At 46.6% G+C, this 12,381-nt stretch overlaps 2 protein-coding genes across 7 annotated transcripts in view; one reads left to right on the top strand and one right to left on the bottom strand.

Annotated features, from left to right (window-relative positions):
- TP53BP1 (tumor protein p53 binding protein 1) overlaps positions 1 to 5,313 on the top strand; it is a 94,725-nt gene extending 89,412 nt beyond the window's left edge. For all 4 annotated transcript variants that reach the window (XM_062205772.1, XM_062205771.1, XM_062205770.1 and 1 more), the window contains 5 exons: positions 13 to 228; positions 3,387 to 3,481; positions 3,941 to 4,140; positions 4,616 to 4,761; positions 5,117 to 5,313. In XM_062205772.1, coding sequence (XP_062061756.1) covers positions 13 to 228; positions 3,387 to 3,481; positions 3,941 to 4,140; positions 4,616 to 4,761; positions 5,117 to 5,304 — 845 coding nt within the window. In that variant the 3' untranslated portion in view covers positions 5,305 to 5,313. The remainder of the gene's footprint in view (positions 1 to 12; positions 229 to 3,386; positions 3,482 to 3,940; positions 4,141 to 4,615; positions 4,762 to 5,116) is intronic.
- TUBGCP4 (tubulin gamma complex component 4) overlaps positions 1 to 12,381 on the bottom strand; it is a 49,502-nt gene that overhangs the window by 4,135 nt on the left and 32,986 nt on the right. For 2 of the 3 annotated variants that reach the window (XM_062205774.1, XM_062205775.1), the window contains exons 14-18: positions 10,410 to 10,587; positions 9,824 to 9,958; positions 8,082 to 8,198; positions 7,339 to 7,478; positions 5,512 to 6,842 (exon numbers count right to left, since the gene is read on the bottom strand). In XM_062205774.1, the coding sequence (XP_062061758.1) occupies positions 6,830 to 6,842; positions 7,339 to 7,478; positions 8,082 to 8,198; positions 9,824 to 9,958; positions 10,410 to 10,587 (583 nt within the window). In that variant the 3' untranslated portion in view covers positions 5,512 to 6,829. Of the gene's footprint in view, positions 1 to 5,511; positions 6,843 to 7,338; positions 7,479 to 8,081; positions 8,199 to 9,823; positions 9,959 to 10,409; positions 10,588 to 12,381 lie in introns of those variants that run through there. The other variant, XR_009867309.1, reaches the window with a different exon arrangement.

The raw sequence follows: 12,381 nt of genomic DNA, 5'->3' as shown, positions 1-12,381 counted from the left end.
TGTCCTTACCAGGTGCAGTGGGGGCAGGAGAGTGTGTGAGCCCCTGTGAAAGTGGAGATCACACCACTGAACCCTCTACCATGGAAGAGCAAAGGGGTCCTTTACCACTCAACAAGACCTTGTTTCTGGGCTATGCCTTTCTCCTCACCATGGCCACAACCAGTGACAAGCTGGCCAGCCGCTCCAAGCTGTCCGATGGGCCTACAGGAAGCAGTGAAGAAGAGGAGGGTAAGGCCCAAGGAAGCCCTGGGGCTGTGATACATACCTACTTCCTTAATTTGCATTCACTTTATGAGCTGGTGGTTTCCCTGCCATATGTAGAGCTGGGGCAGATAGCAACTGGGATCTTGGTCTAAAAAGTGAAAATTAATGTGTACCCTGCTTCTTGGTTTATAGTTTTCGTAAAATTCCCCCAAGTCAGTGGTTCCTCAAAATAGTCCTCTGAAGCAGATGAGAAATAGATCTTTGATCTGTTGAGCTTGGAGTGGTTAACTAGTTGTTTTGCATCCACAATAGTGACAGCTTTGGGAGTAGAACCCAGTGTTCATTTTACCCTACTACAGCTATCCAGGTCAGGTTTCTGAGGACCCTGCTGTCTTCCGTTTGTGTTCTAGGGGCAACTAGTGGAGCAAAGCTCCATGGAAGGTGAGGCTCATTGTTTTGAGAGTGTAAGACTGGGAATGTGGGGTGCCTAGTGTGATCAGAAGGCGCTTGTAGGCCTTTTCAACTCTTGTTCCTGTCTTTGACCTTACTTTACATTGCATTTCTATGTTTTTACTGCTTTTGAGTGAAGGCTGAAGTGCGGAAAGGTAAGTCGGAAAAGTATGCAGTCTAGGACAAAGGACATAACACAAATGTATTCACTACAAGTGACTATCCAAATGTGTCTCAAGGCTAAAGGTCCAGATAGAATGTCTACTGTTGAGTCTTAGATGGAAGAATCTAAGGGAATGTGGTTGTCATAGATCTCTGATGGTAGGCATTTCAGGTATGGATGACACCTAATTTATCAAAACTGTCTTTACAACTGTACCCATATGGAGGAGAAGTACAAGGACACAGGAGGGGTGATTACGGCATTGCAATGATAGTTGGTGCTATTTGGAAGGTGCTTATAGAGAAGCTGTGGTGTGGAGATGTTGGGCTATGGGAGTAGGCATGGTGTGTTGTGGCTATCCAAGGTTAAGTGTATGCAAAGGCTTGTCAAACAGAATTCAGATAGGTACATTTAGAAATAAAGAGGCATGTGAGGAATTTCCTAGCCAGACATTCTTAGTTTGATCATAAATAATAGGCATTCTTTGAGGGTTCTGTATAGAGGTGTGTCACGGCACCGAGGCAGTGACCATGGTCTTGGTTTCTTCTTGCTTTCACAATATTGTGCCAACTGTGTCCTAGCCCTTCCCTGTACCAGGCAGCTCTGCACGTGTTTTACTGTTGCTTGGCACCCCATAGTCAACTAGGCTGACTTGGGTATGCAAATCAGGCTGTTGAATTCTTTTAAAATCTGTGCTTTTGAGAGACCTAATAAATTCAGAAAAATTAAGTGAGGCATTCGGGTAGCCTTTTGTAAAGGGGTCTCCTGGTTTCTGTTGGAAAGTTTGTGGTCATGGTGAATGCATCTGCTCTATGTTGGTTCCTTCATCTGCAGACACCGGCCCAGCACCACCAGAATCTTTAATATTTTTGGCGTATGAGAATGCTTCGGGGTTTCTCAATCTCAAGGCTGAAGACATCTGCACTAAAACAGTCCTTTGCAGAATTAGTTCTCAAGAAACTGATAGGTGTTACAAGATACATGAGAACTCTTAGATGCCTGTTTATAGCAAGAGTGCAGTAAAATATTAAATTCACCTTATGAGACATTTACTAATAATATGGTAGCCAGTCTTGTGAGATGGCACACCATCAGGGGACTCGTCAGACACAGGAATGGACTCTGGATTTGAGTTCATTTAGTTCCTTCCTCCTCTGTTTAAATGGTAGAATTAACCTCCATTTGGCAGGGCCCTCATACCTTGAAAGTGAAGAAAATTAAACCCAATTATTGGAGAAAAATTAGCAAGATGAACTGCATAGACAGGGTAATTATAATTGGGGCTTAAAATCCTAAATAAGTCAGCATGGGAAACAGTCCTGTATTAAGCAGACATAAAATAGAAGTCTTGAGGATAATGAACGACACATGAGCAGGATTCTTAGTGGTAAAGATGGTGACACCAAAACAATGCTATGACAAAGACAAAGAGCTTGATACATTCTAACAGCCATTTAGTCTCCAGTTCGGCAAGTTTGAGACGAATGGAGACTCAAGAAGAGAGGATACAGGTGAAGAAGGGGTCCTGTCAGACCAAAACAAAGATGGGGGTGGGGATCAGTACAGTGGAGCAGCCCTGGATATGTTTGCAAGGGGCCTGTTCTCCCAGTACCGCTGGAGCTAAGAGGAAAGTAGAGTGGTCCTGGTACTGAACCTTATGCATTGGATTGGGTTTTTTGTGATAAAAGTTCAATTAGAATTTAATTTCCCAGGACTTGTAAGTAATGAAAATCTCTAATGTCTTGCTTTTTTTTTTTAATGTGTTATATATAAGAGGAGCAGATGACAAGGAAACAAGCTCATATTAGATATTTGGTCAAAAGAAGCAATTTCTAATTGCCTAGGGTCATTACAGCTCCAGCCTCATCTCTCATACCTTCTACTTCACCCCCAGACTGCAGAGCAGCCATTGATGTTCAATGCCCTGAGGTACTTCAAGATCATCAAAGGGGGATAGTTTTCAACAAAAAGGTTGAAACAGGATTTAACCTTCAGTTATGGGTTAAATTTTAAAAACCTTACTTTCCTTGAGCATTCTGGTTTATCAAAATTTCAGTGTACAATGGGTTAAGAAAATGCTGATAAAGTGGGAATTTGAAGGTTTTATTATCAAGTATTCATCAGCTGTTCTTCATTTCCAAAGAAGTAGAGGAAAGGGGTTTAATTTGAGGCAAGAGAGATTTAGGGTAGACATAAGAAGAACTTCCTGATGGTGAGGGTTATTCATATTGGAGTATGACATTGTGGGAAGTGGTGGTCCATTCCTAGGAACAGTCCTGTGACTTAGGTTTAGTATAGGAACCTTTGATGTTTGTAGGTCTAGGACCTACCGCCATTCCTCATCTTTCTGTTCCCTCCGTTCTTGTCCCTTCTTCTAGCAGCATTTAATAGGCCTCAGGAGCAGTCTCTGAGCTGTGGGAAGCCCTTGACCCGTCTTTGGGGCACGCTGCTGTGGCGATAGCTGGGGAGTGACACAGGGGGTGGGAAGCAGCAGGCGGAATGTAACAAATAGGAAACCAACCAACGCGGTCATTAGTGACTACCTTGATTATCTTTTTTTTTTGTATAGAATTTTTAGAAATTCCACCTTTCAACAAGCAGTATACAGAATCCCAGCTTCGAGCAGGAGCTGGCTATATCCTTGAAGATTTCAATGAAGCCCAGGTGAGGAGTTTCTTCGTGTGGCTTCCCAGAGTGACAATCGTAAGAGCCCATTTGATGTACTGAAAAGAGGCCCCAGAAGGATCAGAGAGGTCAGAGATTTTAGGGACTAGGAAACAGCCAAAATGTTGCATGAAATATTCTTACCGTATACAAGGAAGAGAAATTTGAACCTTAGGTTACTTAATGGCTATGGTTCTGGTGCTGAGACCAAAGCAGCTTGGAATTTGTGTTCGGTGGAAATGCCCACCGGTGCTGCTGATTCCGAGCCTGAAAGGCCAAGCTATGGGTTTTTGTTGTCCCACAAGGATACAGGCTCTCAGAAAGCTGCAGGTAAGGCACAGAGAATCTGGGGAAGTTTGCGGAGTAGTTGGAAGGCTTCAGTCTGTTCTCATTACGACTGCTACTCAGGAGTTTCCATAGGAATCACCAGACCCATTGGCTTGGTTACTTTCCTTGTAGTGTAACACAGCCTACCAGTGTCTGCTAATTGCCGATCAACACTGTCGAACCCGGAAGTACTTCCTGTGCCTTGCCAGTGGGATTCCTTGTGTGTCTCATGTCTGGGTCCATGACAGTTGCCATGCCAACCAGCTCCAGAACTACCGTAATTACCTGTTGCCAGCTGGGTACAGCCTTGAGGAACAGAGAATCCTGGATTGGTGAGTATTTGAGGGCCCAGCCAAAGTTGTGTAGCAAGAAGATGGGAAGCTTTTGGAAGGGAGATCTGGGGGAGAGAATCAATGTTGCTAGAAATGGAAATATTTTCAGGGTAACTTAGAATGTTGAGTGGGTTTGAAATGACCTCAGCAATTTACTAAAACATTTCATTCCCATAGGCTAGGAACCTTTTGAAAGTATGTGTCACTGTCCTCAACCCCTAAGGTTAGGGAACTAAGTTATGAAGCATTCAGTTTTTTTGCTATTATTCTTGGCCCCAGGATGAACAGAGAAAGCAGAAGGCCAGGATCCCAGAGAGTTCACATCATTCACAGAAAAAGGGCGAGGGTGAGGGCACCCTAACCATAGAGCTTAGTTGTGAAAGCAGAGTACCTTTGCAGAAGGGCCACTGGTTGGATATTTTCTGTCCTAAGGTCCTTTCCAGTTCCCAAGTGCGTGTGTCTGACTCCTCCGTAGGCAACCTCGTGAAAACCCTTTCCAGAATCTGAAGGTACTCTTGGTGTCAGACCAGCAGCAGAACTTCCTGGAGCTCTGGTCCGAGATCCTCATGACTGGTGGAGCAGCCTCTGTGAAGCAGCATCATTCAAGTGCCCATAACAAAGGTACCTGGAAAGTGTGTATGCGTTGTTACTGTTCAGGGATGTCCTCAGACCCATAGCTGTTAGGCCTGTGGGCCGTGTCTCACTTTCCTGATAGGTTGACCTTATCAGCAGAAAGGCACCACCTTCAAGAGGTAAGTCATTGTATTCCACTGCTTCCCGGTGGTGTATTTGGTAAACATTTCTTATGTCCGTGTACAGTAATTGTAACTTCCTTTTGGTCATCAGTAGTGCCGTGTTTGACCTAAGATGTTAATTTGGGCTGAGCTGGCTGTTACTGGCTAGACAGCACGTCTGTCTCTGTAATAGAGGGTTCACTCAAGTGTCCTTTTCTCCTTCACTTTCCCTGCTCCTTCAGATATTGCTTTAGGGGTATTTGACGTGGTGGTGACGGACCCCTCCTGCCCAGCCTCGGTGCTGAAGTGTGCCGAAGCATTGCAGCTGCCTGTGGTGTCACAAGAGTGGGTGATCCAGTGCCTCATTGTTGGGGAAAGAATTGGATTCAAGCAGCATCCAAAATACAAACATGATTATGTTTCTCACTAGAGATACTTGGTCTTACCGGTTCTGTTCCCTGCTGTTGTGGAGATTGTGTTTTAACCAGGTTTTAATGTGTCTTGTGTGCATGGATCTTGTATATAGTTTTATTTGCTGGACTTTTATGATAAAATAAATGTTGAATCTCTTTGGTTGTAGTAACTGGAACTTTTCATCTTTCTTTGAGCTTAAACTCAACAAATCACTAGAAGAACAGTGCTTTCTCTGGGGTTTCTCACAAGGATGGGTAGCCAAGGAAAATAAGAAGAGTAAACTGTATTTTGTGGTATCACTGTCAAGAGATTACCTCAGGCTGTCTAAAACGCTTTGTTTCCTAAATGCTCAGATGAATAGTTGTGCCAAGTATTGAATGGAACTGGGGACAGCTAGAAGTTTCCCAACAGTTAGAAAAAGGATGTCTCTCTCTCTAGAGCTAAGCTAACATAGGCTATACTCTCCCACTTCCAGAGCTACAAGGGAAAAGGACCAAGCACTGATAAGCTTGATAGGATGACTCTGTAAGATCAACATGAAGACACTTGGAAATGTTAAATGCTCTAGGTTACAGTCAAATCCAATGTTATTACTGCCAACATGGCTGCTGGACATCATCCCTGTTAATGTCCTCCTTTAAGCAGGGCCCTTCCTCTGGAAGCAGCAGTGGAAGGGATGGTCTTCAGTTGGTAACAGCAATGGATGGGGTGTCACAGCACACAGTGGGAGAGGCAGAGATGACGATGGGCTTCGGTAACTGCACAGGGGAGCCAGAACACTGGAGAGGGCTGTTCACGACTTTATTTTTGGTCCACATTCATATGAACATCAGTGATTGCCGGTGGTGCTTGGCACGTATTCGAGAACCTCAACTCCTGTGATTCATCAAGGATGGGATAATTATGCCTGCAATTTTAGTATTTAAAAACCTAACAATTTGACTTGATGTTTTATTTTAAGAACTTTTTTTGGGGGGGGAACTACTTTAAACCTATTGTTATTAGCTGGAGTTGCTTTCTTAGCAGTCTTAAAGTTTTAAGGATCCTTAAGGGGTGGGAGGTTTTCAATCTGAAATAGGAAAGATGATCTGTCTAGGTAGAAATTACTTGCTGTGAGGGAAAGCCTGGCGTAGGTGTGGCTTTCTTACTTCGTGATAATTTCCAGCAGTTGGCCTATTTATAAGCATAATTCCTTTTTTAGATCTGAACCACAAGATATTTAATAATTATTTACTGCTGTATCTTCCCCAGCTGGAACAGTTCCGAGGCCCATGGCAGGTATTCATAAGTCATTGATAAATAAAGGAACATGGACAACGGAAAGGATCAGAACCTGTGCATGGTCAACAGAGTGACAGCTGACACCACAGATGCTCTCTGATAAGTCAGATAAGAACCCACCTTAGGGGCAGGCTTCTTCCACCTGGGAGTGATGGGAAGAGGGCAGAGCCCTCAGTAGGTTGCAGACACTTGGTGAGTGACAGGGGAGCTTGGAAACATGATGTGATTGACTGTTATCTCAGTATATGAAGCAGAAATTTTCACATCCCGAAACTGCAAAAGAAAAAAAAAAAAGTCTCATTAAATATCACTTTTTCCCAGGACTGTCTTCAAAGTGACTGGAATCAGGGCAACCTGTGATGGATTTCTTTGACTTGTTTGCTCAGAGAAAATTCTGCCTGAGGACCTCTTAGCAAGAGAAGGGAGGACAATGAAGGAATAAGAGAGACCTCTGAGAAGCTCACTGCCAGTCAACCTCACTGTTAGGTTTTTAAAGAGAGTTAGAAGGGGTGGTCCCTGGGCAGCAAAGCAGGGTGACTTCGTGTCAGAACTGGCCGTGGGAGCCACACTGTCCCTCAGCAAAGCAATTCAGAACCTAGCAAAGGACCTTAAACCCCTCTGTTTCAGGCTGCACATCACTGCATTCCTGGGCCTTGTTATAAATCAGGATATTTGGATCTGATGATGGCTTAAGTTTTCCTCCAGCTCTGAAATTCTGCAGCTCATTAAAAAAAAAAAATCACAAGACTCTGACGAGGGTTGTTCCTACCTGCCCAGAGTTCCACCAGCCTGGGTGTAGTATTTGTTGTAATCCAGCCGTAACAGCAGTTGTGCCAAATCCGAATTGATCTGATGATTCCGAACACTGGAGAGAATCTTGAATAGCAGTGAAGACTGGCGGCTGAAGCCCTGGGAGAAGGACCAAAGCTGTCACTTCCTCCCACCCTGCCGACCCCCACGTGGGGTCTGCTGGGGAGGGGCAGGGTGAGTTCCTAGGAAAAGCCTTGTTTGGAATTCTACCCAGCTTTGTGGCCTTCCCACATTCCCATCTCCAGCAATTTAAATGGCTTCTTAGTACCATGTCTGTGAAATGCATGACTTCTATGGAAATATATTCTCACAGGACTTTAGCAGCGGGTTTCAAATTAACATATTGTCGTGTTCTGGAGTTGGGGAGAACCTATTTTTAAAGTTACAGGCAGATACTTTCATCATCTCGGTGGATGGAGGGCGAGCTGAAGGAAGGAAGGAGGTAGGATGTGAGAAAATGAGCACAGAGCCAATGCCTATTTGGTGGACGTATAAATATTCAAGGCTGAACTATTTTTGGACAGTGAGGCAGCACGTTAAATATCTGCTTCAACATCAGCTGATACCAACATTTTAATCTTTGTATCTTGTTTATTCTCTGTGTTATATATTGGGGAAATTTTTATTGGCTCAGAGGACACAGCAGGAATTCTCCACTGGCCAAACCACAAGTATCCTTTGGCCAGGGCCAGACTGACGCACCTTGACGAGAACGCTCAGCTGGGCAGCTCCACGCTCATCCAGTGGGCCCAGGTTCTGACTGACCAGCAAGCAAAAGCTGTGACACAGGTCTAGGATTTCATTCAGGCAGTGAAATACCTACCAGGAAACAGAGCTGGCATTAGGAAATGGAGGAAGAGAAAAGATTTGGGAAAATGGTCTAACAGCTGACTCCCAGATCTCCTCCCAGGACAGACACTGCCCCTTGCAAGGCCCACCAGTGCAATGTGTGAAACCAGCCCATCCCTCCCAGCAGAGACGCTGTTCTCACCCTGCCCCACACCTGTTACTCCAGCCACCTTCGCCTAGCAGCCATCACGTCAGGCACAGCGTGTGTTCGTGCTCTGAGCGCTGCTCCCTGTACCCGGGACACTCTAGCACCAGTTCACGTTCCACTCTCAGTGACGTGCGGCCTTCATGAGCCCGCGGCTCTCCCTCCTGTGTTATCTGTCCTGTTCCCTCGGCACTGTACGGGTGCCTGTGTTGCCACTGATCTTGTGTGTGTCGTGTCCTGTTCACTGAACTAGACTGTGAGCTCCGGAAGGGCAGAGCCGTGGCTTACTCCTGTTTGTATGCCCAGCCCTTGCAGACAGTAAGCACTCAATCAACAGTGATGGTGGCCTGCTCTGGTGTTCTGCTGTCCCTCAAGGACGCACCCAGGCCTTAGAAGGACGGCGTCCAGGGTCACGTGGTTCTTGGTGGTTTTCAGTTCACAGAACTGCTGAGGGTGGCATCTCTATTATTATTCCTCAGCACAGCACAGCCACAAACACCAGAACAAACAAGAGCTCTAAAGCATCTGGGGTGTGGCACTGCGGAGAGCAGGACCAGCACCCTGGAGGTGGCAGGGAATCAGCCACATCCTCCTGCTTTCTTCCCAGGAGAGGAGTCACCTTGTGAGCTTCACAAAACACTGCTGCCTGGGTCTCGTTCCAGGGATTCTAAGTGCAGTGCCCTGGGTCCCAGATGATCCCAGCTGCAGATGCAGCCGAGTTTGGAGAAAACCTGCCTTGAAGGAGATATCTGTGTACTCCCAGATATACACAAGAGTTACACACCGACTACCCCCAACCTGTCTGTGAATGTTTATTTCAAATGACAGGTGGATCCCAGTCCCACAGATTTCTAGCAAAGTAACTTTTTCTGCTTTTCAGTGGTTTTTTGCACAGTGTCAGATTGCTCAGTTTTGTTTAAGTCTGTCCTTCTGGAGTTCAGCACATCGTAACTTCATGTGCAGCAGCTCACCACATTCTATAATGTTTCAGAAATTCAACGCCATTTCTTTCCCTTTTAACATTCCCTTTTAGTTTCACTTTGTAAGTTGTTAAAAATGGAGTGGAGCCTCTGCTTGGCGCACACGCATCCCATGTGAGCGTGCCAGTTTGAGTCCTGGCTGCTCTGCCTCTGATCCAGTTTCCTGCTAATGTATCTGGAAGGCAGTAGGTGATAGCCAAAGTCTATGGGTTCCTGCCACCCATGTGGGAAACCCAGATGGAGTTCCCGGCTCCTGGCTTTGGCTTGGCCCAGCCCTGGCTGTTGCAGGCATTTGGGAAGAGAACTAGTGGATGGAAGCTCTCCCCTGTCACTCTGTCTTTCAAATAAATAAAACTAAAAACTGGAGGTGAACAATTGCTCGATGATACTTTTACAAACTGCCAACTCAAAGTGCCTAAGGGAACGGTAAGCGTAAGCAACGTCTAAGGAAACCAAGCAGCCCTACTTACAGGTTTCAGCAAGATAAAAGACTGTGCCAGCAAATTGCTCAGAAAGTGGTCGTGAGCCAGTCGGATGCTTTCAAAGTCTCGGGTGGAGTTGATCTGATGCAGCAACTGCGAGAACTGAGACTCCAGCACATCCACCTGGTGGAGAGTTCCACACCCAGCTTTAGCACCTTGCATGTTCTAAGCTCGCAGAGACATTAAGGTGCCCCCATTCATCTTGTAAGTCAGCCACTCCAGGGCTGACCACAGGCACCCTCCTGCCGCCTAGCCCTGCAGAAGTCACCTGCAGAATCCTCACGTCTTGGCCGGCCCCTCGCCCAGGCCCCAGCCTGATCTGCGCGTGCCACATCCTTTCACCTCACTGACCGGGTTAAGTCCTATAGGATTCCAGAAGTTACAGCAAGCAATAAAAAGGGGCAGGTCTACAATAAATAACTCCCTATGCCTTCTCATCCAGTTATTCCCACTTTCCACTACAGTGCCCTTAAGATACATGCCTAGTGATATGACTCCTAAGTTTTCTCAAACCACCTCCTGCTGGCCTCCTGGACTTCTCGTAGCCCCCTTCCCGCTGCTCCTCCACACAGACCTGGAGATAATACTGCAGGTTATCCACCAGGAACGCCATGTGGTTTCTTAGGCGCCACTTGACGGCGTCTGTCTGGTTGGACTTGAGGTGCTTGCGCTGCATCTGCAGGGCCCAGCAGTGCTGCAGTTCGGCTTGCACCCGACGCACACTCAGCAAGTACTTGAAGACAACATTGTACCTGGACAGAAAACCAGGCTGTTCAACAGAAAGACTTCACCCCAACCTCGCCTACCACGTCACAGACCCCAGAACTAGTGCCACCCACCCCTCCCCCAAAATGCAGGAAGGACAGAATGGCTCGAGATGTGCGCCAGGAAACTCTAGCTTATTTATACAGTGAAATACACAGCAGGTGAAATGCGTGAACTTCAACTACACCATGTAAAATCATTTTTTTAAATTTTTAAATTTTTATTTTTTTGACAGGCAGAGTTAGAGAGAGAGAGAGAGAGAGAGAGAGAGAGAAAGGGGCAAAGGTCTTCCTTCCGTTGGTTCACCCCCCAGATGGCCACTACGGCCGGTGCTGCGCCAATCCGAAGCCAGGTGCTTCCTCCTGGTCTCCCATGGGGTGCAGGGCCCAAGCACCTGGGCCATCCTCCACTGCCTTCCCAGGCCACAGCAGAGAGCTGGACTGGAAGAGGGGCAACCAGGACAGAATCCGGCACCCCGACTGGGACTAGAACCCGGGGTGCTGGTGCTGCAGGTGGAGGATTAGCCATGAGAGCCACGGCGCTGGCTGTAAAATGATTCTTAGCAATAGGATTTTGAATGAAAAAGGGAAGTCACGAGTACAAATAGTTTTTTAAAATCATTCTTAAAAAATATTTTGGGGAATACAGATAGGTATTATAAACCTATAGAAAAAGGAAAGAAAACCTGGAATTTATGACAGTAGTCACCTTAGGTTAGGAGAGTCAAGGGGGCAGGGTTGGCAGGGCCCAGGGTGTAGACTCGGGTGGGGAATCTTTTTTCTGCCAGGGGTCACGTGGATATGTAGAACATCATTCGCAGGCGATAGGAAATGATCAACTTAGAACTAGCCTGCTACAGATGACTGAATTCCTGGTGCCCCCCGCAGCTGCCTTGCAGGGCCAGCCCACGTGACTCTGGGCCAGACGCTCTGGGAAATGGTTTTGTGTGGAGCGGGAAGGAAGCAAGGAAGGAATGAGGGTCTTGTGGGGACCAGTAAACCAAGACAGAGGAGGAATCTGATTCTCTGTCCCTGAAGCCCAGAGCAGGAAAAATGGCTTCCCCCAGGGAGAACAGACGCGCGGCTCCCAGCAGGCGCAGAGGCTAACTGCTTACTGCTGAGCCGCGTTCACAGGACGCACGAAGGAGCAGCTCACTCCTGGCAGAGCGGCACGCACTTGCTCCCAGGGAGGTCTGAGGAACACAATTCAATTTCATTTGGTTTTTAAAATTAACTATTACTGATGGAAGAATCACTGAGACGGTAGACCTCGGATGGATACTGAGTGAACAAACCCAAAAACTTTCGATAACTGGAGAAATTCCAGTATGGACTGGAAATACTAGATGGTGAGAGATTACTGGTAATTTTACTGGGTATGATAACAGCATTGGAGCTATTTGGAAAATATGCCTTTTTGAATTGCATACCGGGAGAGCGCAATGACATCTAAAAGTTGCTTTATAAAACTCTAGCTAAACAAAAGGGCAGGAGGAATAGATTAAAGAAGTACTATAGCGGCGCCGGCGCTGTGGCGTAGCGGGTAAAGCCGCCTGCTGCCTGCAGTGCTGGCATCCCATATGGGCGCTGGTTCAAGACCCGGCTGCTTCACTTCCGATCCCACTCTCTGCTATGGCCTGGGAAGGCAGTAAAAGATGGCCCAAGTCCTTGGGCCCCTGCACCCATGTGGGAGACTTGGAAGAAGCTCTTGGCTTCAGATCAGTGCAGCTTCGGCCGTTGCGGACAATTGGGAAATGAACCAGCAGATGGAAGACTTCTTTC

The sequence above is a fragment of the Lepus europaeus genome, chromosome 11 (assembly GCF_033115175.1).
Source record: "Lepus europaeus isolate LE1 chromosome 11, mLepTim1.pri, whole genome shotgun sequence".
NCBI lineage: Eukaryota > Metazoa > Chordata > Mammalia > Lagomorpha > Leporidae > Lepus > Lepus europaeus.
The sequence above is the reverse complement of the archived record's forward strand: the minus strand, read 5'-3'. Positions and strand labels throughout refer to the sequence as shown.